Raw genomic sequence first — 27,279 nt, forward strand, 5'->3', positions numbered from 1 at the left:
TGTTGCATTGTTCAATCGCAAATGAATGCGTACCAACTCCCCGGACCTTCGGTCGTTTTGTTGCTATCTTGTATTAAGCGTGCCTTTCGACTAGGTAGTCCCATCCAAAATTGCCTCAGTAAATTCCTATACAAGGCGTCCATTCACCAAGGAATGGTGAAAATTTAAGCACGCATTCGTCGAAGGTTGCACGACAAAACTCGGGAGATTTGAATAGTACCGTTAATCGGCTTTCCCTTTCCCAAGAGTTTACATTGATGCAGTGAGTAACACTTGTCGGTGACTACGTGGGCAATTATTGACTTAAGTGTACACATCTTGTAAGGAATCCTTTGCTCGAGTCGCGTTTGAGTGTTTATTGTAGCGAAAGCCACACTGCGCTAACTGGGGCATTCCAAGCGGGGTGACCAGTTCTGACCTTGAGATCTAGAGGTCAAACCTCACCCCCTTCCGCTAGCGCCCGGCACGGAGCAGCGGCCCGATGGCCGGGGAGAGATAGGCGGGAGGATAGAGATAGGCTTATTCTTGTATGAAACCAGCGCGAACTTAAAGACAAAGGAAGTGGAACGCAGGGACAGCCGCTGGTTTAAAAACTGAACTTTAATATCAAGAAGGGGGAATATAAACTTAACGCAAATCAAAGAAAGACACTGGGCATGAGCAAAACAAGTTTACAGAAGCGGCGGTGATAGGGCAACTAGATAGACACCAGCTTCAGTCAAGGCCCACGCAGATATGCAATCTCTTTGGGACGAAGACACACGCTTGCTTGGCTAACACGCTTGTCTTCTCTTTGTACTATGTGGAACGCTTTTATAATTACGCGGGAGTTTATTCATGGTGCATAAATAAAATGTCGGTGGCAGGAAAATTAGGTTTACATCCGCGGCACTTAGTACAATGTGAAGAAAAATGGGATGAGGGAGGGTGGGAGGGGGGGGGGGGGGGGGCTTAGTGTCACTAGATAAGATATAGTACCGTCACTCAGGCACGCAAGTGAGCACGGCGGCCATTTTGGTGTTTATCAGCGTTGCCAGATTGCCACTTCTGCGGCCTCACCACTAACTTTGTGGAGGTAATCTGTAAACACTACCGAAGACGCAGCAACACGGCATTTGCGGACACATTTCTGCAGCCGAAATGCTGCAAAGCGTGTTATCTTTGATTCGCGCTCGGAACGACGCCAGTCGCGCGCAGCCGCGAAGCAGGGACGATCAAGCTGAGACTACCACAGTTTACCGACAGAAAACGTATAAACAACAAAATGGCGGTGCTCATGAACCATCGCAGTATAAACAAATGTCACGTAATGCGAACTGACCAATCATCACGGTGGTGGCACGGAACAATAGGAGAAAAAAGTGCCGACATTCTTTAGCGTTATCTAGAGACACTAGGAGGGCCCTCACATGATAATTCGTGCTCGCTCAAACGCAGGTTGATGCAACTTGTGTCCCACTTCCTTTGTCTTTGTTTAAGTTCGCGCTGGTCTCATCCAAGCATATGTCTTTCCAACTTGCCCAGCTTGCAACCCTTCTGGCGATAGATAGGCGAGGAGGGAACGCAGAAGGGCGCGGGACCCATGTCGCCACCTGGCGGAGCACCCGGCACGGAACAGCGGCCCAATGGAAGGAAGAGATAGGCGGCAGGGGAGAGATAGGCGAAGAGGGGACGGATACGTGCGCGGACCCCGTGTCGCCACCTGGCGGAGGAAGCGAGGAGGCCTCCGCGGCAGCCATAAGCGCGCGCCACAAAGGAAGGCCAGGAGGCCACGTGCGGCGCAGAGCCGTGTGCGATGGGGGAAAACGAACATCCAGCGGTATTCGCTCGTACAACAGCGATGCTTAAAAAAAACAATGTGAGGCGAAAAAAGATGATGAATAAGCAGTGCATTCATTGCAAACATGTCTGTATATCATTGCGAATCCCCACCTCGACCACACCTCGACAATAGGCCCAGCCAGGGCCGGGAAGCTTTCGCTATCAACTAGGGTTAACCAAAGCTAAACCACAAAGCTAAACCACAAAAAAACAGGTCACCCAACAGAACTTTCAGAGCATCTTCGGAAAGGCATCAGCGCCGGTTGGTATAAATTTAGTTTGTGCCGTTTGGGAGGCTAGATGCAATATGTTGCCATTAATAGTTTTCGGGGCAATTATTTAGGACATCTTAGACGTTGCGGAGTGGCATCACGGAGTGTATAGGCCTCTTGAAAACGGACAAGATTGAAATAAACTGCGTAATATGTCCTGTCCTCATTGCCGACAAAGCAAATGCTGCTACAAAAAAGTGTTAATTTCCCTTTTTTCGTCAGCTGTTTTTCCTGATTGAGCAGCATAATAACAGCTCTTTGGTTTAGGTACCTGTACACAGGACGGAGGACTACACTGGTCCAAAGGAAACGCAACTGGGAAGAAATATTGGCCACGTATCTGTTTGCTGCGCTGAAAATATCTTCGAAAGAGGACACGGTCCTGCCATTCTTGCCAAGCAGCTGCATCTCCTCTCTCCACCCCTCAAACTTTTAACAGCCCCTCTTACTCCTACCATGATGTAAGCAGTGGACGGTTGTTCAATTCCAGTTATTTTTCGCGCCTTCGCACTGCTCGCGCTCCTTCTGGTAGCACATCGCTGCGTTCAGGTATCCCAAGAAAAACTACCCTTTTTAAAATGCAGCACAGGTGTCTTGGCGACGAGCCTCATCCTGTCGAGCTTCCGGCGTCGTTTCCTACGGAAGCGAAAGGTGCTCGCCCTGCTCAGAGATTAGCAAAAAATGGATGCTGCTCTTTTATTCCCGGCCCCTTTTTCTTCGCCACTACATATGAGACGTTGCAATTCGTAGTCAGAACAGTGGTAGATTTGGTACCGTCGTAAAACTAGCTGCAAGGTGTTGCCGAAAGAATTTTTCCCACCTTTCCGGGTTCCCGTGTTTAACCTCCTTAAATATTGTCATGTGATACCGCGTGGATGAGACGTTAAACGGTGTGGCGACAAACGAAAGTTCAGCGCAGGCAATGGGAACAGCGCCAGCTTCGCGGCCAACAGCTTGTACAGCCTATCTCCGCGCGTTGTTTCTTCGCCACTTCGAACGCGTTGCCTGTTAGCGTCTGCGGCACAGTGGCACGTACCCACGCATGTAAATGGTTGGCCGCAGCTCCTCTAGCGCAAAATTACGTCCTTAAGATCTTGTGCAAGCAAGCTGCAGGAGATGCGTGCCAATATCGTTCCCAGTTTTTAGCGCTAGAAAGATTAGCGCAGAGAATACACTAATACCGAGAGAATCGTTTGGACGCATTTGAAGTTTCGAAATACGAAACAAGCTCGAACTTGGCTAGACTGAAAATATTGCAGAAACCTTAAGGTATGCGTCCAAAGTGAACAAATTGCGACGTTGATTGCAAGCAATCGATGCATGTATTGCGTACCGCCAGCGTGCTGACAGCGCTGATATGAAGGTCCACAGCTGGTAAATGATGGAGTAAGGATTACTGCCCTTCCTTCTTTGTGGTACTTCCTGGCTGGGGGCACATTGAAGTCACATGTTGAAAGTTGTTTCGCTGTCTTTTGAATTGACTCACGCCGCCACTAGCTTGAAATCTCAGGCTTCACGAAGAGGAGCTGAGTACGGAGCGCATTCATTTAAATCCCCTCTAAGATGTCCGATAAACTCCCTACTTCATGGGTCCTGGCACACTTGGTGCGTGGCCGCACTAAACAGTTGTCTCTTTAATGACAAACCACTGCAAGAATTCAGCTATCTATATTCCCGTCCTCACTGCAGCACATTCCCCCTGACCTCTCCCTACTCGCAGTGCCTACGTCTTCCAAGGTTGCCTCCCCACGGAAGGAGCAGCAGGCTGATGCAGCAGCTCTCGCGTCGAAAGGGGAGACCAGCTCCCAGGCGGTGCTTGCTGCGCCCGCAGGCACCAAGGTGGTGCAGCCTGAGCGGCGGCGTTCCTCGCAGGGAAAGCAGGGGAAGCCGGCCAAGGTAACGTACGCGGCAAACTCTTGTTCTAACGAAGCTTTGGCGAGAAGAAACGAGTACTTGATAAGTGCCCCTTCGTTTAAAGCGGTGATGATTTGCCAACCGGCGCTGCAGTTGTGACTTGGTAACAAGTTCAATAAAGCGAGAATTCGTACAAAGGAATTTCGTTATAGCGACTATCTGCTGTACTCCGCTCCCATGAACTCCCCTGACCACTTCCTCGCTTTCTCACGTTGCCAGACTTTCCAGCAGCGTTGAAGAGTCGTGCACTGGAAAATTATTTTCACATCTAAGGGAAATGATCTGTCTGTAACTAACCCCCTTTACACCCAAGCAGAGACACGATAAAACACCCTTTTAAAGGATGTTTTGTCGTTTATGGCACCCTTTAAAACGGTGATTTCTGCGCTGTTGATAAGGTGTGAGGGTGTTAGTTATGTGCAGTGAAAATTCCCCTTAAGGGTGTAAGCAATTTTACGATGTCGTGTCAGTTGGCCATGGCCCGTCCTAGGCAAAAGATGATTACCGCTTCACTCGTCCCATCTGATTTGTAGGGCTGTTTGAACGGAAAAAAATGCTGCTAGCGTTGAAACGACGCTTACTGAATGCTAAAATTTTGGAACAACTGTATAGTGCAGAATTTTGGAGAGGACATCGGACAGAGCGCATTTCCGTTTAGAAAATGGCGAACCGAGAGAAGTAGTCTACTGTATCCTATAACTGAGTAACAATCATGTGGTCTTTCCTATATCTTACTCCGGTAGATCTAATGTACGCACTGTTCCAAGTGGGCCTAAAATCAGCCCGACTCATACGCAGCCCGGTGCCTGAAAAAATTCCCCCGCATTTCCCCGAGGGGGAGAATGTGAAAGTGCGAATGCACGGTTGTCGGCCCGCTTGCGGCGCTTGCGCTCGGCCCCCGCAGCCCACCGCCTCGCCGCCTTCTCTTCCATCTCTTCCATCGGGTTTGTAGTATCACGTGTACACCACGCAGTTATCAAGCCGCTATAACGCCGCTGAGTCGCCAACGCACGCCGCTGACGACGTAGTTTGAATGCGTTAAAGATATAAGGCGCGTCTAACACTGGTATCACCGTCGCGTCCGTGGCTTGGTCGGTAGAGCGTCGCGCTGCGGCCGCAAAGTCCTCGGATCGAAACCTGGCGCCGGATGCTGTTTCTTTTTCAAATATAGAGGAGCACTGCGGACGCCAACGCCGCCGGTGGTGGATGGTTTGGGGTCGCTTATAAAGTGCATTCGCACTTAAAAAAGATTCCAAATGCTAACCCAAGCTAACATGTCGCAAAGTTCCACGTCGTGTATGGTGGAACCATTGACATTAAGGTATGTGCGTTTTCAAAGCGAACAGATAGTTTGTTTTATGGCTGCCTCGTCGCCACACCAAAAGCGGGTGACCAACAGATGCTTGGTCATTTAGGAAGCATTGTGTAGATACGTGTTATCCAGCGCAATCGTTATCTTAATGTCATGCGTAATCTCGGCTAACACTTGACGTCATAGCTTTGAGGGCCCCGTAATTCCAGAGACGCGTTGATAGCTTTTCTTTGAGGTCCGTAAACGTTGCTGTTTATTGCGGAGTGGCACCTGCTAAAACTTACTGTCTAAACAGAAACTCCGCAGGGCGCCCCCAAAGCCTGATTTGAGCTAGATATCCAATATATTCCAGGCCCAACGTCGGGATGACCAATATTAACACTAAAGTAGCTAACAAGCCGGGATTACTTTCACATTGAAAGTGCTCGGGGAAGGCACACGGTATAGATGTCTTGTATGGGTCTGTACAGGTATATAGGGTCAAGCCTCGTTATAACGGGACGGGATATAACGAAATAAAGAATATAACGAAGTAAATGAAATTCCCCTTGAACTACCCATAAAGATCAGTGCATTACCTTGTTTTAACCAAGTAAAATTGACCTGTCAACGGATAAATTAGGGGACCCCTCCCCCCCCTTCCCCCCCGCCCCCCCCCCCTTTCCGAAAAAAAAAATATCCGACCCCGGTGTGTGCAGTATTCCGCGGAGTTCCACACTCGTTCGGCACGGTTGTTTTAAAATTCCGGCGTTGACCTCGCCGCGAAGCACGTAAAGAGAAGCTTCCAAATGATGACAGATTTCCCGGAGCAGTGTATACGGGGTGCCCTGAGCAAACTGCAGCTCTGTGGACATAGGCGAAGCAGGCTGCTTTCAAAGACGCCCAAAGCAGCACTGGTACGATGTAAAAACCAAGAATGCGTCATCAAATGCCCTCGTAGAACATACACATCTGACGAGTCACAAGGTAGACTGGGGAAATGCAAGCATCATCAACACGGAGAGGAATTTGGATGCAAGAATAAATTTGGAATCGCTAATAATACAGACAGCGCGTCACACCCTTCATCGCAGCGGCGGAACCATGCACTGCATGTATGCACGCTGCCTACATCGAGTAATTTAAGCCTACGCAAAGTCGTTTTTTTTTTCTCTGCAGAAAATTTATTGTGAACAAAGCTCCCGTGCGGGAGCCCAAACGTCTTCCAAGTGTTTCAGTTCTTATTCCTTGGTCGGTGCCTCCTTTATCGTTTAAATGCCAAATGAATAGACATCCTAATGAATCGGCTCAGGAAAATTGTATTTATCGAGCCTTCTCTATAGGAGCTGGCTCTAATGGGGATTAATTCAAATGCTAGAAGAATTAGAAGGGAAGTTTTCTGTGGAATTTCTGGTTTCTTCGACTTAATAATGACAGTAAAGATAGTTTGCCGAATCAGCACATCTAAAGTTTTATTTAATTATACGAAGTTCCCGGGCTTATTCGATTCGCTTGCCTCTCTAGTAATAAATGGAACGTCTCGTTGGAAACTAGCTTAACTCGCTCACAGCACTGATTCTGCGGAAGTTTTAGCAAGCTACTCAAAAAAAAAATGACTGACTGACCTCGACAAAAAAAAAAACTTCTTAGGAGCTCGGGCTGTCGGCGTCTCATGTCGTCGTCGTAACCGTTGTATCATGTAGTCATGGTACTAAAGCTCCGGGACACTCGCTTACGCCTCGCTGTAGAGCGCAACGCGTATTAAAAGGACACCGGGACTATACGCCTCGCGCTGGAACGCTTCGTAACGCGTAGCAGAAAAAATTGGCTCCAATCCACGCTGTAAACGTGGTTGGAAAGCAGAGCTAAACGACACCCACAATAATTGCCCATGCGACGTCACTTGAATTCACACATGTGGCTCTACAAAGAGGAAAACGAGAAGATTCTGCCAGGCGTTTCTTGGAATTCGTGAGGGCGGCGTCCAAAACGCAGCAGCGTCAGGCCACGGCCGGGCTAGAGCGGTGGACGCCGCCGCCGTAGCCGGGTCGTGCGCCGGGAGAAAGAAAGCGGAGGAGAGCGTGTTTCGAAGGGTGAGACCGTGGAGCCTAGCAATCCTGATGGGCTAGCTCAGGGCTAATCCACCGCGCGACACAAGCGTAGACACCGAAACAATTCGGCATCTGAGCTTAGTTATTCCCATTAATACCGATTCAAACTAGTGAGTTTAGTAAGTTTGAGAACGGCGAGAAACTGAGGGAACTCTTATAATCATTATTTATCAGGACCAGTTGCTCCTTCCGCCTTTTGTAATACCTCTTAAAACACAACCGAATTGGTAGTCATCAATTTAGAAAACGAGTCCCATTCGTGGCAACCAGTGCGCAAAAGGAAGCGTTTCTCTTGGAGCCCGACGTCTGTATTTGACCTGTACATACATTTTGTTTTCTTGCCCTTCAAACCAATTCTTAGCGTACATTTCCCGTACGACCACCTAATTCCGTCGGGTGTGGGTTACCTGGAGGTGCTTTCGAACAAGTTAATCAAGCCATGCGAAAGAAGCGCGCAATGGACGCGAATCTGCGCCAAAACAGGCCCAAAACAAACGTCGCTAAAGCAGAAGACAAAGCCGTACCACCGACGCACCCGCCGGAGAGCAGGCATGTCCACTTGGGGAACGCTGGGTAAATTCGCAGCTCCATCTACAGTGTGCCCCGTGAGTTACCCCTTCCCCCTCCCCTCCACCGCCCCCGCTGCGTTGAGAGTTTATTGTCCCGCACACCGCGAAAGAACCGTTGGCTGGTAGAGGTAGAAAGCTTTGCTTTAAATACACCGGGACACTCGTTTACGCCTCGCTCTTGAACGTTTCGTGCTTCAAAGACACGAAACATTTATAGCAAAGCTTTACCCACCAACCGTTTCACCTCCGTTGCCAAAAACGCCAAGGTGCCAAGCTTGAATACAGTTATACGCTGCATGCTTCGCCCCTCCCCAGGTATAACGTTCGTGGAGATGGCCCGGGATATTTTTTTTAACTTCAGATCACACCGGTAATCACTTAAGAGCTGTGTTGACGGCGGCCCAAGAGACTTTCGGACAGATTTATGAACTGCTTCGCTGAATAATTATTGTCGTAGGTTTGCTCCTTACATGCTCTCTGGCGCGTTAACATAACATCGCCTTCGATGCGGCTACGATTGCTGTGGACTCATGCCAATACCACGAGGGGAATTCATTTCCTTGGAAAGCCAGAGCGTTACCACGAATTCCTTGAGCATCTCCGTACCGCACATGTATTCTTCCAGACTTCGGCTCATTTCCCTTATCCCAATGTCTTAACTATCTAAAACAATGTAATTACCCTGCAGAAGGCGTCGTCAGCCGGCATGAAGGCGTCGGATGCGGAAAAAGGCGCTGCCAACCCTCCTCCAGGTTTCGTCGGAGGAGCATCGTCGGCTCCTTCCGTGACTGTGGCGGGCAGGGTCACGGGCTGGGTGCTCATGGTTGCTAGCGCCGTCCTATTAGCCGCATTCATTTACGTCTGCTTCTTCTACTCGCCGCTGCCGCCACTCAAGAAGCTCACGGAGCCGCCGGGGGGAAACCCCATCTACGGCATTCCTGCCGTCGCTGCCAACACCAGCGGTCTCGAAGAGCCGCTGGGGGAAAAACCCACCTACGGCATACCTGCCGTCGCTGCCAACACCAGTGGTTTCAAAGAGCCGCCGGGGGGAAAACCCACCTACGGCATACCTGCCGTTGCTGCCAACACCAGTGGTTTCGAAGAGCCGCCTGGGGGAAAACCCACCTACGGCATACCTGCCGTCGCTGTCACCACCAGTGGTCTCGAAGAGCCGCCGGGGGGAAAACCCATCTACGGCATACCTGCCGTCGCTGCCAACACCAGTGGTTTCGGAGAGCCGCCGGGGGGAAAACCCACCTACGGCATACCTGCCGTCGCTGTCACCACCAGTGGTCTCGAAGAGCCGCCGGGGGGAAAACCCATCTACGGCATACCTGCCGTCGCTGCCAACACCAGTGGTTTCGAAGAGCCGCCGGGGGGAAAACCCACCTACGGCATACCTGCCGTCGCTGTCACCACCAGTGGTCTCGAAGAGCCGCCGGGGGGAAAACCCATCTACGGCATACCTGCCGTCGCTGCCAACACCAGTGGTCTCAAAGAGTCAGCAACTGGGAGTACTGGCTCAGTAAACGGCACGACGGCGTGACGGTTCCGCCTGAAGCGCGGGCGGCCACGCAACGGATATAAAATTCCTCTAAGGCGTTCCTCTGCCTCTGAACGCCCGAAAAATAACTCTTGCCGCACTTGTGCTCGAGAGTGCAATGACCTGCTTGATAATGATGATTCAGTATATTGAAAAATGAAGCGAACATTTCCTTCGGTAGAGCTCCACTGCAGCAGCGCTTATATTTGTGATTAAGAGTTCAAACGGGAAACAGTGAAGTCAACGATGCGGTTACAAAATAAAATTATGGGCCGAAATTCTCGAAAGCTTTGAAGCCAGCGCCGTGTGTTATGCGTGTACAGTTGGCTTTCCCATTGTGTACAGTTGGCTTTCCTGTATTGCGTTTTGTTTACGACCTCATCAGTCAATCCAAGAAAGTTCCGCTTTATTATCTGCGTATGTGAGGAGTGGTTGCCACGTCCACCCCTACGCATCTTGGGGTGCATTGTGGGCGAGTTCTAGGGCCAAGACGTGCGCTAACGGAAAAGAATTGATTCCGAGAGATCAAGATTTGAGCGGTCAGTGAAAGAGGCCGTCGTCTTTCACGGGAAATAAATAAGCTTGCTATTATTCCGAGTGTGTCTAATTAAATTAAAGTATGTATGATGTATTGTCACCACGAAAATTCTTTTAACATTGAAGTTGTTTAACAAATTGTAATTTTTCGTGTCCGCAGTTAAAGACGCCAAGAAATTGCGGAGCACGCGCACGTGAGCGGTGACCGTCGCGGTGACCGCCCGGCAGTAGTAGTTGTTGTTGTTGTTGTTGTTTTTGTTGTTGTCGTCGTTGTTGTTGTTGTTGTTGTTCTCGGTGACTTGGCTCATACCCACTTGGGGGATTGGCCAGGAATCGGTCGTTAGAAGGGCTAATGCGGCCGTTTAAAATACAGTTGACTGAAAGAAGGAAATTCCGAGCGCTCGTGCGTGCGTGCCTCGCGACGACCACCCAGCGTCCCCTTCGCACGTGCGTCAAGCCAAGCATACCCACTTAGGGAGACTGAACAAGATTGGGGTGATCGCCCGGCAGTTAAAAAAACCCTTGAAAAGGCCCAGCTCTCGTGAATGAGTGCCTCGCGGCGACCGTCCAGCATCCCCGGCGCACGTATGCAAGCCAAGCATACCCACATAAGGAGATTGGCCAAGATTGGTCAAAAGAAAGAGAACTCGAGCGTTCGCCGTAATCGTGACAACACTTGCTCGGAACGAGAAAGACACGTCATAGCGTACACCCCTCCAAGTTGATGTCCTATGATTATCACTTCCACCAAAAACGAAGCAAGCGCACACTTATAGAAAAACAATGATGGAATAAAGGTCATTGCGGCAGCGAACAAGGGACAAATCGGCTGCAACCGTGAACTTAAACCTTCGGGACGGCCGTGAAAGCCGCGTGAAAGCTACCTTCAGGTCTTACGCGTTAGTGCGAGCTTCCTTCATTTTTAAATTGCCGTGAAAGACGCATCAACAAGATTTCGTGTCACTACTCCTTAATGGTAACCCTAACAAGAGCCTTGGAGCATCCTCGTAAAAGTGTATTGACAACCCCTCGGCCCAGAAAATGTTCGTTTCATCTGAGTCCCCACGGCGATATTCCGTTCCCACATAAGCACAAGCCAAACACTTCGGGTGCGATTCTAGTGCAATTAGCAGCGAGCCCTATGGGGCTCGCTCCTAATTGCAGGCTTTTAATAAATGTTGTTCTCTCTCTCTCTCTGACACAGTTGTTCAAAACAATAAGAGCAGGAGTGTTCTTGCGAACCAGTAGATGGCGCTGGGTGCATGCCGGAAGTGGCTGGTTTTTACCCAGAGGTCAACGAAATCTTGCGTAACAACACCCACACATGGGCTTTATACCAATACCGAGCAGCACACACCCGTATTGGTCGTTTCGGCAATGCTTACTCCTCGCTTCATGCACTTTGTGCAAGTCCCAAAACTCACAGGGGAACATATCTATACGGCAGCGCATAGCCGCCGAGGTGTACTGCCCACTCCCCTCCCAAGATATTTCGGCCGGTAACCCTTGCACCTTTAAAGGGGCCATAGAGACAAAATGCAGGTTTTGTTCATTAAAAAGGCCGCTTTGCCCCGTTGATAAACGTATACCAGTTTAATAGAAAGAAGCCCCAAAAGGAATTACGTAGATGCACAGAAACCACACGAAGCAGTGTCCACTGCCTAGCAACGTTCCCGCGATTTCTCTAGATCGGTCTGATTCAGCGGACACGCAAAGCAGCAGAGGACGTTGGAGCCCTGGACCAAGGGTACCACCCCTGCTGACCCCGTTGGGAACTGTCGCACGTGGCACGAGCCAGCGGTGGAGTGCCGCCCAACCACTCAAAAATATCAATAAACGTTTTTCCTCCTCCTGCTCCTCCTCTTCCCCCTCCTCCTCCTCCTCCCCTCTATGACGACACGGAACCTTGTTTGTGCGATTGGGCGACGTCAACGTAAGCCACCGCCAAAAAAACATGACTGGGCATAGAAAGAGGGCCTTTCCTTCCGTTTGATCGGATAACTTGAATGGTAACGTACGGTTTGCACACGGATAACCATGTGATTACTGCTCCCATCTAGCGCCCCTATTGTTCGTGTTGCGCCACCTTCCCGCGAAATTTGAGTTTTTCAGAGTCTTGTATTCTTTCGGGTATACAACGCCGGTTCTCGCTGGAATCGAGATGAGTAAGTTACCAAGAACTGCTACTTTCAATTTTAACGAACCGGCATTTTCGCTTCATGAACCTATATTAAAAAGTACCTCATTAGTTTAATTTCTCTGCCTCTGCTCCTATGCTTAAATATGTACTTTCACGTGTAAGGGCATCGTCCGCATTCTGGGGCTCATTATCAGCACTATGCAGTGTCTCGCGCTGACCTCGGCGCGTGTATCAGCCAGGAATTGCAGGCCACAAAGCAAGAATCGTAAAGAAGCCCCGGACATGAGCAGCCTTCAGCTGCTCCTAGCTGCCTTTTGCCTTCCCACGCTTGTGGTGTCGTCAGCTCAAGAGTGCAAGGAGGCTTACAAGAAGCGGCCCACCCACACAGCGTGCTTGAAGCCGAACGAGGATTGTACGATCCACAACCGAACCGTGAGTGCTGCCGACCGCGAGCTAATCCTCAAGGCCCACAACGACTACCGCAGTCAGGTTGCCAATGGTCAGCTGCAGGGCTATCCACCGGCCAGTGACATGTTCGAGTTGGTCTGGGACGATGAAATGGCGGGCGTGGCGCAGGCGTGGGCCGACCAGTGCATCAAGCTTGGTGAAACGCTTGATCACGACAAGGTCAAGGACCGTTTCACCACCAAGTTCAAAACCACGGGCCAGAACCTTGCCTGGGACGCCTTCAACGAACCCCTCACACCGAAATGGGCGGCCCGCATCAAAAGTTGGTTTGACGAGTACCCGGAATACGACCCGCTGTACATCGATAGGTTCGAAGAAAGAGGGAAATTAAAGAAATTCGGGCACTTCACCCAAGTGGTGTGGGCCAAGTCGCGGGCGATCGGCTGCGGCTACGCCCACTACAGTGTTCCTGGCGCCGAGCGGCGGTACGAGCAGGTCTACGTGTGCAACTACGGCCCCGCGGGCAACTTGCTCGGGCGCGCGATCTACCTGCAAGGCGGCCAGCCCTGCGGCAACTGCTCCAACGGCACAGTTTGCGATAATACAACGGGTCTGTGCGCACCGCCTAAAGCTCCGAGCCCTGCCGCGACTACCGAGAGCAGCACGACTACCGAGAACACCACGACCACAGAGAGGACCGCTAGAGCCTTGCCACCAAGTCGGAAAAGTCCTCCTCCCAGTTTCCCTCCCGCTCCAAAAAGAAAACCCGACAGCAGCGTGGTTATTTCTACGTTGCCCTGGTTGAATTTGACTGCCGTCTTAGGCGCCATAGTTGCGAAATTTTACTTCAGCATTCTGCACTATGGCTAGTCGGGAGTGAAAATACATAATGGAGCAACGCCACGTGGTGTGTGCTCCCGCTTACGAAAGCGTGTTCTGTCTTCCCTTGTATTCTTACCGTTTCGAGAAACCATTGCGCGTTATTCAATGCTGGAAGCGCTTTCTTCGACGTCGGGCATCGTAGGATAACTTGCGACAAGTAGACATGTTTGTACTGTCTGGAAACTTTCGAACGGTGCGTGTGCAGACACCTCCGTTTAAGCAACGCAAAGCTATTCCACTCGTCAAAGCACGGTTGCCCGCAAATATGCATTGGTGCCGCTAGATTTAAAGCAGCAATTCTAGTTTGAAAGCAGCTAGACGAAGTAAGACTTTTACTACCGCCGTGTTCTTGTTTCACGGAAGAGGTTCAGGTGGCTTCAACTTCACCGGAAATATTCATACGCAAGCGCAGAAAACGCTTTCTTACACACATTAGTGCATGTGTTCGATGCTACACTCGTAAAGCGGACTTCACATTACGCGCGAGGAGGGCATCTGGAGCGCAGGGGTATGTGACGCCATAAGACGTCAACCGATGGTCGTACCGTGCAGGGCCGCGCTTGCCTCATTCGGCGCACCGTGCGAACTCTTGCAAATGCCCCCACCCTGGGCGTAAAATTAATCATTACAGGGAAGCTGCCTGTGGTTAGGATCCAGGACATCGCGTCCAACTACCGGGCGATCGTCTCGAGACCGACTACACTCAAATCCCCGGGATCGGGAAAGCGTCGCCATAATTTCAGCGTGTATTGAAAAGTTAATTAGAAATAAAAAACACGTCTTAGGGCCTTTCCGTTTCAATATAAGGCGGCGTATATTTCGCATAAAAGTCTCTTCCCAGCAATGCTTTTGTGTTTAGAGGTAAGGCCGCGAGTTTAAAAGGATCGGTGTAAGCTTTGTCTCTGTAAGGTGGTTTTGCCACACTGAACGTCGTACAGTGAAACGTGTTCTTCTACGCAGGGAGTATAATTGCAGAAAACGGCTCTAACTCTTGGTTTATTCAAAAACAAATTCTATAAAAATTGCCCCCTTACAAAATTGTAACATAGCGCCATTTAATTTACTTTTCAAAATTACATCGTTCCCACTGATTATGAAAATATTGCGTAATTCTTGCCTGCTGATAGGAGGAAAACGGACAGGCCGATGTTTGTCCGCTGGAATAAATCTCTTGTCCGCCCTAATTTCAGCAAAATAGCTAACTAGCAGGTATGCTCAATTGCAAATTACCAGCAAATGTGTTCTGTTTTGGGGCCTGTTTGGACGACGCCGCGGACAAAGGATATTGCCGCTGATGTTAAGGTTCGGCGTCAGTGCAGCTTTGCCGGTAAGCCTTCTCCACAAAGCGAAATGGAACTTAATTTTAGGTGCGAAACACTTTAGGACTTCGCTTTGTCCGTGCCTTGGCGTCCATGTACACGGTGTTATAAACCGAATAAATCTATGTCAGCCCACCTAAAGGGTTTCAGGATTGGATTGAATTGGATTTGGATAGGATTGGATTGGATTTAAGCGGATTGAATTGAATTGGATTCAATTGAATTGTATCGGATTGGATTAAATTGGAATTATATATGGTGTACAGACGCGTTGTCATTTATTTACATGCGTGAGTGGGAAATGCCACGGGTAATGGGTAAGAACGATCCCCAGTGCTTCGCCCACCCGTCATGATTCACTTCGTGGAGATGCGTGAATCTTCTTTTTCATCATATTTACCTTTCCGCGATTGGTTATTTTCGTTTTTTTTTTCAGGACGATGTTTAATCAGGCACTAAAAATGTGCTTCGCCGTTCATTCCCACGAGCTATGTATATCGCTGGCTAAAGTCTGAACTGAGACCGATCGAGTCGATAGCGCCAACAAGAAGTTGACACTATTACGCCGATTAGGGTCCCAGTAGGTCACCGACCATGCACATTACCAGAAAAAATATGGCTTAAAATATACACCTGAAAAACAAGTTTGGTTGCTTTAAACAAAGTGCCATACAACAGCAGTTATTCGTCAAGACGACAGCGCGCATTACCGAATCGCCAACATTGACTGCCTAGTTTTAAACCTTAAAACAACGAACCAGCGCTAGAGGTACGAATAGGGCAGACATCAATGTGATACAAGTAGTGCTGCGCTACTCTCAAATTGCAGCAATAATATCTCTGTAATTAAGGGATAGATAAAGCATTAGTTTAGCAAAAAACGCTCGCATACGTTGAGGGGACGGCTCGACATACGCACACGCGCACGCGCACGCGCACGCGCACACACAGAGACACACACTGCACATACACACACGCACACGCAAACGCGCACGCGCACGCACACGCACGTGCACACACACGCACACACACACACGCACGCATATTACGAAGACGAGCCATAATGCAATTTGTGCCGGCTCATTTTTGACGCAGTAATGAGCATTCTCCTTCGAGCACTCGCGACATGAGGGAGTTTTAGCTGACCGTTTTTCATGCTCCGCTCCGCGCCGATAGCAAGCGGGAGCCCCATTGCGCATGCGTGGCGCGCAAAGCCGCGAACGGCATTGGCTCGGTTGCGCTGAGCGCGCCGCCGATACCGGAGCGGACCGTTGAAAACGGTCAGCTAAAACTCTCTGTTGAGAGCCACGAAGGGAGGTAAAAGGTAAAAAAACAGCTTAGCTCGGCTATCCCAGGATATACGTAGCGTGATCTAAGGTTCAGCTGGTTATTCTTAGCTTTCCTGTTTGTCTAGGATTAGCTTGATTATCATGCTTACTGCTGCTTCAATGACACACACACGGTATACGCATTATGTGACACATGTATATTTATCAAGTGGCTCCAGCGCAGCGTCACCAATCGCCCCAGAGCTAAGCTGGTTCCACAAGCGCACGCCGGTGTTGCTGCGACGCACGAGTTATCGGTTCCACACCCGGTCACCCCTCGCATGATCATCAAGTGGACCGAGCCGCCACGTGCGGAACGGAGGTCGGTGAAGACGCTGGGCACGTAAGGTGTTTGAGAGACGCCGGGCTGCAGTGAGCAACGTTTTGTGCGCCGTGTGACGTCACTGCTCCTGGCGCATGCGCAGCACGGCTCTCCAGGAGCCACGCGAAACTGCTCAACCTCGGCCAGTGTATCTCACGCTACAAAAGACATCAACTTCAGTGATTAGATGAACCTATCGGTCCGCGCGTGTTTACTTTACAATGCCCGAGGTACAATAAATAAAACAAATATGAGGTGCTTTCCAAACATTAATTTCTGGAGGTAATCCTTTAGAAAAAGAGCAAGATATCGATTCAGCACTCACAGTGCATGAGAAACACAAAGCCGCGAGAACGAAAACCCATAAAAGTGCAAGTCCCAAAGTATAGTAATATACACGCTTCAAGCACGTAAATATTAACGGTTTCGAAGTCTTTCAAAGAACTAGGTGATTTCTACACTGTTCTGTGACACGACTGTAAACACAGAAGGGAAGTGAAAGGTAAGTGGAACTCCGATATCATAACGGAACTTTTCGGGCCTTCCAGATTGTGAATTCAGCTACGGCTTCGGACATATTGCTGGGAGATGCGTCTTTGTTTTCAGTGGACCGAATTTCCAAAGAAGACAGTCTTTCATCTGTCATGGCCGGTCTAAATAGGACTTTATGAGTATTAATTTCAAGAAACTTTTCTCCGCTGTTGCCACTGGGACGGGCAGTGCGAAGCGTCATTCACACAGCCGTTTTTCATTACTTCACCGACACGTCACTGTCTTCTCTCACGGGTGATGGTTTCTCAGGCGATTTCTCGCCGAAGATGGTGCGAAGCCGACGGGAAGCCGAGCTCTACGTTTCCGATCCGTCAATGCGACGAGACCACGCCCCGCGGTAAACCAGCCGACCAGAAAACTTAAATTGTTAAGGGTAAATTTACGAAAAGTGAGCAAACGCAAAAATCTAAGCGATTATTTTTGCATTACAGCAATTATAGTCACCTTGTAGCATATATATCACGACATTTTCTTTACTGTTCCGATTAATCATGCTCGATTCTATGTTAAACTGATCACTAGGCAAATGACCCCGTACTCAGACAGTGAGCTCCAGTGTGAACGCTACTCCGTTACGTCTCCGTCGCGGTTTTCTGACGTGACGGTGCCGTGACGGAGAAAGTGACGACCGAGGTTGTTGCTTCATATGAACTGAAGAACGTTAACCATGGTTCTGAAATCGGGAGGCAGCAGGTTGCTTACTCACGAAAGTTTATCGCAAAGATCTGTATCATTTATGTCAGCATTTGCTTTGTGCTTGAGATCATGATGAAAGTCATCGCGCAGTCAAGTAAGAAATAAAACCAACCCGTGCTTTAAAAGAACGCGAAACACAATAAATTCAACCTCTCTTCCCGAACTTGCCAGACCATTGTACGAAATTTGGCCCATATCCAAGCACACAGTAACAATACTAGCAATAAAATCGTTCTTTATTTTAAAATAAGGTGCATCACTTCTTTACCTGAATAAGTAGAGCTTACTTTCGGGCCGATGATTTCGCAACAAGGCGCCCTTTCAGCCTTACTTTTCTCTGCCAGCAAGTTTCAACATCAACCGTTCGGCGTAACATATTTTAAATCCATTTAAACCTTCGCCCGCACGAGAAAGCCCAGAGCGGGCCGACGTGACGTCATCTGCTACTTGCCACAAACTGCCGACGTCGGGGCTGCCGTGACGAAGCCGACGCGCTAGCTGTGGTTGGCGCGCGCTGCTTCGGCATGTGTACACGTCATGGTTTTAGGACTGACGTCGTGCTGCCCGGGCGCGTGGGGACGGTGAAAACTTCGGCAGGGCTGGGAGCGCGCGTCCAGAGCGACAGCGATACGGCAAGAATGGTGACGTCACGTGATAACTCCTGTCATGGCGGCCGCTCGGCGTTTGTTTTGTCGAAACCGAAACTGACACAAATAAACGGCACAGTAAATGGATGTTTACGCAGCGCTCGACCATCGAATGTGTCATTCTATGATTAGAGGGCTGGTAGGCGCGCATAGCAGCGAACAAAGCGTAACACGAAAATTTTGCGTCAGTACTCCTTTCAAGGCGCGACCTACCGCTGCTGCTCCAGCCCTGGAGTCCGGGCGTTCCTGAGTGTTTAGCTGAGAGCTGGTGTGCTTCGGGGTGCCTGTACTCACCATGTGTAAAGTTTGACCCTTGGCTCATCGTTGTCAGAACGGAGGCAGTTCTGCTGCAAGTTGCTTGCCGGTCACGCTCCGTGCACTGGACAGGGGCCGTACTCGTACCCATCATCCCACAACCCAAGGAATTGACAGACATGCTGGCTTCAACTCCAACAGGACAAGTCCAGACATACTTGTTTTTTGTTTTTTATTCTGTTTGAAGGACAAAACCTGCAGTTCGCGAAATTACTAAAAAAAAAGGAGTATCTAAATGAAATATCCCAGTCCGGTTCTATTGGCCTTGTGTGCAGAACGCAGGCTGAAGCAGGCAGAACTCGTACCATGTGGGCGTTCATCCGTGTACGCAATGCAGCATCAGCGAAGCCACACACGTCAGTCCTGGTACACTATCTGGTGCGCCCACTCGGGGAAGCTATTGAGGTTGAAGAGGTAGGTTCCCAGCGTGTGAAGGGCAGCGAATTGGAAAATCACGCACATCCCGTTCATGATGATGCCCGGTTTAACCTGGAAGGGGGCAGCATTCGTCATGATGGGTGCTCATGGACGCGGAAAAAGTGAGGGGGAGAGTTTTGTACCCTGTTTTGTATTCAGTTGTACCCGAGGCTGCTCCAAAAGATGGAGCTGTGACGCCGCCTATCATTACCGGAACAAAAAATTTAAGGAGCCACTAACTTTTAACATGGCAGATTGTATATGGAGAAAGAGTTCGGTTTAACTGCTGCTCAAATGTCTATTTAAAATAGATCGGAACAACTTCTCACTTTAATAAACGGCTGCCGCCTGGATGCCCGTCCGTATTTTTTACCTCCTGAAAGCAGCACCGACGTAAATATATAGAGCGCTCCCAGTTGCGGCTGGGTAGTGTACTGTATACCGTGATTACAGGTTGTGGTACCACAACTGGTAGAGCAGACTTGTCATGTGGAGGTTATGGGTTCGACTCCAGGTTACAGAGCTGGTAGAGCATACGTGTCATGGGGAGGTTATGGGTTCGACTCCAGGTTACAGAGCACCGCTTGTTTTCTTTTGGTAATTTTTCGTTTGTCTAATTACGGAGCTTGATTTATCGCTGAAAGCCGAAATCGCCATGAACAGTATAATTTTTTTTTCGTCGTTCAAACTAGCAGTTATCCGGTCTTCTGTGTGACCGCAAGGCACACGAACCAGAAGTTCTATCTCTAGACTTCTGGTGCGAGCGACTGAATGCAAGCTTTGAACCTTGAGAGTGAACGTGTTTTGTATTGAGGGGAGGTATAGGCGGAGCTCTACTCCGCACCACCCGCCCTTCGCCGCTCCGTAGAGGGCTTCGGAGAGAGAGAACGTTGCAAGGACCAGTAGAGGCAGCTGTTACTATTCTATACCAAAATAAATTCCTTAATGATCGAGGCGGAGATATTTCCGGGGCGATTAACTTAATGACCGCAGTCGTTTATAACCTGCTTCTGGGCCACTTTAAGCTCCTCTCAGAACACCTATACAGCCAGAATCCAAAATGGCTTCGAAATTGTGGTCGTTCCACGAGGTGAACCCGTACTCCGCGTGAACCTGCAGTTTGTAGTACTGCTGCCATCCCTGTTGACCGAGTGATTCTCTTGTTGTTTATCGAGTTGTTATGCTACTCTTTGTGTAATAATTTTCCCCACATTTTAGCCCGCTTCAAGACATCCGTCTGACATGGGTGAATGCGGCTGGTACCGCCCGACTGTGGGAGCGCCGCTTGGTTTCGCGTGGTAGCACACGACACGCATCGAATGCTCCCACCTGCAGCGCCCCACACCGCCTATGCTGGGTGTCGCCTAGCAACGTGTTTTCTTGATCGCGACGACTCCGTCGAGAGGCCTCGCACTACGCAGAAAGGCGTTCTCTTGCAGCGCACTTTCTTGGCGGCCCCCGACGCACGCCAGGGGCTTGAAAAACCAGCACATTAGTGTTTTAGCATATCGGGTAGTGTGCGCTACGCCAGCGGCGGCGGGTAGCGGGACCCGACTGCGGATCCCGCTTTCGCTGTGGTGACGGGAAACCCGCCGCGCCGTGCCCGCGCGCGCATGCGCGGTAGCGTACGCTACCCGATATGCTAAAACACTTAATTTTCCGGTGCCACTCACCCTGCGCCGTGAAAAAATAAAAGAGCTCGCGGAGCCCCCTCGTGGTAGTGTTCGAAGTTCGAAAGTAACAAAAGTTCCCAGAAGCTGGTGCAAGCAGTGCAACATGACGAAGATTAGTTGGCGCGAAAGGGAATCGATCTGCTGCCATTTAGAAGTTTGATGAAGCTAATCCTTGCTGTTAGGAAACGTCAGTCAGCTTCACTACTGACATCAGCGTTCGCGACGTTAAGTCAGTAAAGCTGGGCTTTAAGTCAGTAAAGCTGGGCTGGAGGGGGGGGGGGGGGGGGGGTCATTTTTTTCTTGCGGCTTTGTGTTTTTGTCTTCATCGTATGAGGGTGGTCCGTAAGACAGACATTTTTTACATTGTTAGTTCATCTTCACTTTTGTAGATTTCATTTTTTTTTTGTAATGACCTTTGACCTGTAATGTACATTTAAACTACCATAGCAATTACACCTACTAACTTCGCCATTTAATCACATTTGAGCAAATACGAATGGTTACAGGGGCCATGCAGACAAAACGCAAGTTTGGTTCGTTCGAAAGATTGCCTCGTTAGATTCCTACTGACACCCCTTTTAACACACACCTCGCTCAAATAACCTATCTCATTAGGAAAAAATGGAACGGCCATGAGACCCAGTAGCTCATTTCTCGCAACAGAACCGGTCCTGTCATATACCCAGCTGTGCGATTCACTGAGGCCGACAAAAACGAACGCAAAATAGGCAGGGCTTATAAGCTTGCCGAACGAGTTATTTGCTCTTAAATGTAATAAATATCATTTTAAAGCAGTAAGAATGGTGCGCCGATTAGCGTAATCGACGTTGTCTTACGTGAGCCTGTTTGCCGAGCATACCCCCTTCTTTACGAAATTATTACTTTCTACCGGAATAAAAACTATCGAGGTGCAAATATGGCCCAAAACAAGGGAACGGTGGACAACCGTGCGCGGCTCACTGTGGTGTCGCCATCTGGGAAGACTGGCGGTAAGCAAGGCTGCAGAGCCCAATGACGCACTAAAATTTCGTTTGAAGCGTTCGAATACCCGCCCTCATGACTTCATGGCAGACATTACGAAAGCACACGATTTGGCGGAAGAATCCACATTTTAACATAGACTGATTAATTTCTCAGTAAATACGGCATCGTCTGCTGCCGGACAAGCGCTGGGCTATAAAACACAAAATCTGTCGAATAAAACAAACTTGTATTGTGTCTGCATGACCCTTTTACGGGCGAAACACATGTGCGGAAAACGACGCGATTCCGCACCAATTTTTTATTTATTTCTTTATTTTTGCCCAAAGCCGGTTTTGCAACCTTTATGCGTGTTCCAGCAGCAAAACTGGTTTTCGGAGGGAAAAGGGGCGCGGAAACGCCTCGTTCTCCGGACATGTGTTTCGCCCTTTACGTGGTTGGTACTTGGGGAAACTCGGCAAAGGGCGTCTACGCGTCAGAAGACCGCTTGGGAGCCGGAGAAATTAAAGGGGCCCTGCAGCACTTACCACCGAGTGCTCATAATGTATTTTGGGGTAAATTTTATTGTGCCAGAAATCTCCTCTGGCCAGAATCATAAAATACGTTCACTCTCACCTAAGCTACGCGGCGTGAAAAAATCGCGCATAGTCGTTCCCTCTCAACTCGACAGTGGACTACGCTTCGAAAGCTGCGCGCTTTCTCCCGGAGAGGGGGGAGGCTCGTGGCGTTCTGTTCGGCGGCCTTCGATATATCACAGACCGGGGAGTTCTCTATTTTTTTCCGCAACGTGCAGGGGTCACTTTCCGGTCTGGTGCAACAAAAAAGTATGCGTTGATCCCTGCTCACAAGCGCGCGCTCAGTCCCGTATGCGCGTTTTTGAAGCAATAAACGTTTGTTTGCGAGTGGTCCGGCTGAAAGGGAAGTATTGAGTTTGTCACTCAAAGCCGGCGCGCACTCAAAGCAAACGAAACGCCAAAACTCTTCGTACTGGTTCCGGCATAGAAGAACTTGGTGCACACCGCCGACGACGGCGGATCGTCTCCGGAAATGCGAGAAATAACCCGCAACAGTCAATACGGAAGCCACCACTGTAATGTCGTTATTACAGTGGCGCATAATGAGGGAAATTGAAGAGAGTGCGGTGGGTATTTAGGCATCTTTCAAGGGGATTTCCGAGCTCCTGGCAGTGTAATCCACACGTCGCGCAGGTTTGTTTGCCCTGCTCAAAGCGTGTTGCAGGGTCCCTTTAAGCACGCACCATGTCGCCCGTGGTCATGTGGCCAGCGTTGAAGACAATGGCGTTTGGCGGTGTGCCGCAGGGCAGCATGAAGGCGAACGAGCAGCCGATGGTGGTGGGCAGGCCGAAGTAGAGCGGGTGCACGTTCCGGTAATGCGCGGCCTCCAGCACCACGGGCACGAGCAGCCGGCCCACGGCCCTGTTGCTCGTCAGCTCGGTCATGATGGACGCCAGGATGCAGAGCGACGCGGCCACCATGCTGGCGGGAATCGGTTCCAGGTAGTCCAGCGCTCCCACCATGCGCGCCGAAAGACCGGACTTCTGCGGGTGCACAGCCCCAAAGACCGGCCGCGTATACCTCTGTTTTCGTAGACGTATACGCGTAGACGCGTTTCCCCAGCTTGTCTAGAAGCCTCCCTGAGATTGGGTCATCTTCCGTCCTATCGATAAGAAATAATTCCGGTTACCTAGGGGATTTTCTCTGAGGTCTTTGAGAAAACCATATGCCAGTTCTTTTTATTACTGCTACCATCAGGATTGGGCTCCCCCCTTTTGAATCGACAGTAAATATGTTCCTCGGCCTCTGCTGCCAGTGACACAAAGCCATCTGACGGCCTGTAGGTCGCCGACGACCTAGATATGCAAGATAGTCTGATGCGTGAGAAAAGTGTAAAGCATTTTTGGGAGGGGACGGGAGGTGGGGGACATGCTGAGTGTAGCCAGAAAACAAGCTCTTTAACTTGTCACTCAGCTAAGTGGAAGCACTCAATCTTAAAATTCTTACACTGCTTGAACAAAGGTGTTTTTTATATTTGCCGCCTTTTCACTCAGCTAAGTGGAAGCACTCAATCTTAAAATTCTTACACTGCTTGAACAAAGGTGTTTTTTATATTTGCCGCCTTTTCCGCACTACTGTTCGCAATGTGTGGCCATTACGTAAGTCTGCCATTACACGCGTGTGAGAATGCGGGCGGCCAAAGGAAAGGAGTAGTAGTAGTAGTGCGAGTTTATTTAACATGGGGTTCAGGGTGGAAGGGTCGTGGAGGCCCAAATGGCCCCCGCGACGTCCAGGGCTTCAGCCGTGACGGTTAATTAGGTTTCCTGGTCAGACCTCCCCGGGGCCTTCTCCCAAGAGACAAAAAGGATAAAGCATGGGGGGGGGGGGGGGCGATGGGTCGTGCAGACCCTTAAAGAGAGTGGAGAGGGAGAATAACTTTATTTACGAGTGGACCTCCGGGACCTGTTGGGCCCTGGAGACGAGGGTGCTCTGCGTCTCCAGAATCGAGCTCCACAGGGCCTGCTCCCAGTGGGTGGGTGTGCGGAAAGGAGGTAAAGGAGAGCGAGGCCAGTCGCAGAGGGAGAGCAGTTGTGTCGCGGGCGCCACAGGAGAGTGAGGACGAGAAGCGCGCCACATAAAGGTCAGTGAGAGGAGGCGAATTGGTGTGGGTGGGTGTGCACAAGGAGAGCGCGGGGTGGGAAAGTGTGGGCTCGTAAGAGCCGCCACGAGTGAGCTTACACGGCTTCAACATCGGTGTTTTTATATTTGCCACCTTTTCGGGGAGGTAGGCTCCCGCGGAGGAGGCGGTCCCTGTACGTGAGAAGGATCGGGTGGGGCACATCGGGGATGCCGGTTAAAGAAACGCGAGGATAGAATAAGGTATAGCCCTGACTCGTAAACAACAAAACATGCTAAAGGGAGCCATTGCCGCTGCTAAAGCCTGAAAACGTGACCGCTGAGACGCATAGAGCGCTAAGCGCTGTTGGCACGGTGTGCGAAGGACTGTCAAAAAATTAGCCTTGGCTTAGCTCGGCAATGCCAGGATATACGTAGCGTGATCTAAGGTTCAGCTGGTTATTCATAGGTTTCCTGGTTGTCTAGGATTAGCTTGATTATCATGCTTACCACTGCTTCAATGACACACACACGGTGTACGCAGTGGCGATCCCAAGGGGGGGGGCGAAGGGGGCGGTCGCCCCCCCCCCCAAAGAGGTCCTCAGTTTCTTATTTTTAGTTTTTTTTAAGCATTCCACTTGCGCGAAGTTAAATCCCAGCGGGTAGCACCGCATACACGCACACGCCTCCATGGTTATCACCACCTCCGCAGAATTGGCGCAAGGAGGGGAGCGATTTTTTATTCGCCTCGCCGCCCCCCCCCCCCCACCCCTCCCCCCCCCCCCCCCCAAAACCGATCTCTGGGACCGCTACTGGGTGTACGCATTATGTGACACATGTATAGTTATCAAGCGGCTCCGGCGCAGCGTCACCAATCGCCCAAGAGCTAAGGTGATTCCACAGGTGCAAGCCGGTGTTGCTGCGACGCACGAGCCATCGGTTCCACACCCGGCCACCCCTCGCATGATCATGAAGTGGACCGGGCCGCCACGTGCGGAACGTAAGTCGGCGAAGGCGCTGGCCCGGGCGCGTAGGATGTGTGAGAGACGCCGGGCAGTGAGCAACGTTCTGTACGCCGTGTGACGTCACTTCTCCTCGCGCATGCGCAGCACGGCTCTCCAGGAGCCCCGCGAAACTGCTCAACTGCTCAATCAGTCTTGTGTGCCAGCCCACGTTTGGTGTTGGACCGTGTCCCCTTCACAGCAGTGACATTGGTAAGCAACACACTCCCTAGGTACAATTTGTTTCACGATAGTTGCAATAAAACACGGGTTCCTCTCGTGTCCCATAATCACACGCCTCTGGCATGGGCCCATGAATTCACAGCAGGCGGGAGTTCCTGTGTGCAAATATACGGTGAACTAACTAATCAGGACAAGCAAAAATTGCAGACGTGTTTTACCGATTACTGTCACGCGTATAGTGGCCAACCGGGCATCGCCGCATACTACGGCTGGCGCGACATGCAAGACTTTCGCCTTTAAAATGCCCGTGACTCTTTTTGCGAAGCAGAAGCAAGTATCGTAGTCCAAGATATTCGAAGGCGTTCACAGTGATCTACACGTGCTACGTACCGTGGCTGCCTTGGCGATGGTCAGGCCACCGCACACGAGGAGCATGGTGCCCCAGTCGACCTTCTGGCAGACGTCTTCCCACTTGATGATGCCTTCCTCGTCACCGCCCGTGACGTCGGTCTCCCGAGGGATCATGAACAGCATCAGCGTCACCGTCACCATCGGAACCGAAGAACCTATCATGCTGCGACGCGCCAGAGAGGCGTATACAATCACATCAGCTAGCACTCCACGGTGCGACACAGCACACGCCCTTAGTGAACTATGCTTTAAAGGACGCCGTAAAATGTCTACCATTTGCTATCGGTATTGCAGGCAAGTTGTCGGGTCCACATAAATACATATATACTGGGTCGTGTTTTCTATCATGGTATTATCATGCTGCGACGCGCCAGAGGGGTATACCGAATCACATCAGCTAGCCTTCTACGTTTGAACATATTACACCCCCTTATGTCACCTTAAGTTAAGAGGATGCAGTAAAATACGTCTATGATTTGCGATCTGTATAGGATGTGATAAGACGCCGTCATCATCAGCCTATCTACGCCCACTGCAGGGCAAAGGCCACTCCCATATATCTCCAATCATCCCGGTCGTGTGCTAACTACGACCAATTTATCCCGCAAACTTCTTAATCTCGTCTGCCCATCTAACTTTCTGCAGCCTCCTGCCACGCTTGCCTTCTCTAGGTATCCCCTCTGTTATCTTTAATGACCAACAGTTGTCTTGCCTTTGCATTACATGCCCAGCCCACGCCAATTTCTTCTTAATTCGTACTAATATGTCCTTAACACGCGTTTGTTCCGTGTCCCACTCCGCTCTCTTCTCTCCCTTAATGTTGCACCTATCATCTTCTGTTCCATTTCTCGCCGCATGCATATATGTATGCAGACATACTAGGTCTTATTGTGGCATTCGATGCTCAGAAAAGCAGCCGGCGTGGTGCCTGATGTGCTAAGGGCGTTGTGCGGGAGCAAGGTTCGTTGATTGGAACCATGCCTCGGTGACTGTTTTCAAGCTGGAAGGCCAGAAGACATCCGTGTGACAAGATTTTGCGGCGCGATAGAGATAGGATGCTTGGACTCCATCTGACCATCCTGGCCCGGGCGTCACCAAGCACTTTTTGTCTGACGAGAGCCGGTGCACTCAGCATGGTATGGCCGATGGCCCGCGCTCTTTGTCTTACGCTAAATTCCAGAGGTTCATCATTACAATGACAAATGACTTGACTTCGCGCCGGCCCTTCAGTTCCAAAGCTAGAGCCATATATAGCTAAGTCGGGTTAGTTGGAACAGTTTTGAAGGCGCCGCGGGACTAACATTTATATTTTTATG

The 27,279-nt window shown here is 50.2% G+C and overlaps 2 protein-coding genes across 2 annotated transcripts in view; both read right to left on the minus strand.

The window, feature by feature from the left end:
* Positions 1-18,906: 18,906 nt before the first annotated feature.
* LOC144144623 (Na(+)/citrate cotransporter-like) lies at positions 18,907-26,120 on the minus strand. The gene is made up of 3 exons (XM_077676143.1): positions 25,943-26,120; positions 22,997-23,296; positions 18,907-19,156 (listed from the first exon to the last, which is right to left on the minus strand). Exons 1-3 carry the CDS (start codon positions 26,102-26,104, stop codon positions 19,025-19,027), a joined length of 594 nt encoding a protein of 197 aa, XP_077532269.1. The 5' UTR covers positions 26,105-26,120; the 3' UTR covers positions 18,907-19,024.
* A 187-nt stretch (positions 26,121-26,307) lies between these two features.
* The window catches only part of LOC144146407 (solute carrier family 13 member 2-like), a 38,157-nt gene continuing 37,185 nt past the window's right edge, over positions 26,308-27,279 (minus strand). Inside the window, exon 10 of the mRNA XM_077678362.1 lies at positions 26,308-26,323. Coding sequence (XP_077534488.1) covers positions 26,308-26,323 — 16 coding nt within the window. The remainder of the gene's footprint in view (positions 26,324-27,279) is intronic.

Source organism: Haemaphysalis longicornis, unplaced genomic scaffold (assembly GCF_048455015.1).
Source record: "Haemaphysalis longicornis isolate Haplotype H1 unplaced genomic scaffold, Haemaphysalis longicornis Haplotype H1 scaffold_7, whole genome shotgun sequence".
Lineage (NCBI taxonomy): Eukaryota > Metazoa > Arthropoda > Arachnida > Ixodida > Ixodidae > Haemaphysalis > Haemaphysalis longicornis.

What these genes read in the sequence shown, in the direction of transcription:
- LOC144144623 (XM_077676143.1), bottom strand. Translation starts at nt 26,104, where the DNA reads ATGGTGACGGTGACGCTGATGCTGTTCATGATCCCTCGGGAGACCGAC. An exon ending in CCATCGCCAAGGCAGCCACG is followed by an intron (nt 23,297 to 25,942) that starts GTACGTAGCACG and finishes GTGCACCCGCAG; the next exon opens with AAGTCCGGTCTTTCGGCGCG. An exon ending in ACATGACCACGGGCGACATG is followed by an intron (nt 19,157 to 22,996) that starts GTGCGTGCTTAA and finishes GCCCCCTTCCAG; the next exon opens with GTTAAACCGGGCATCATCAT.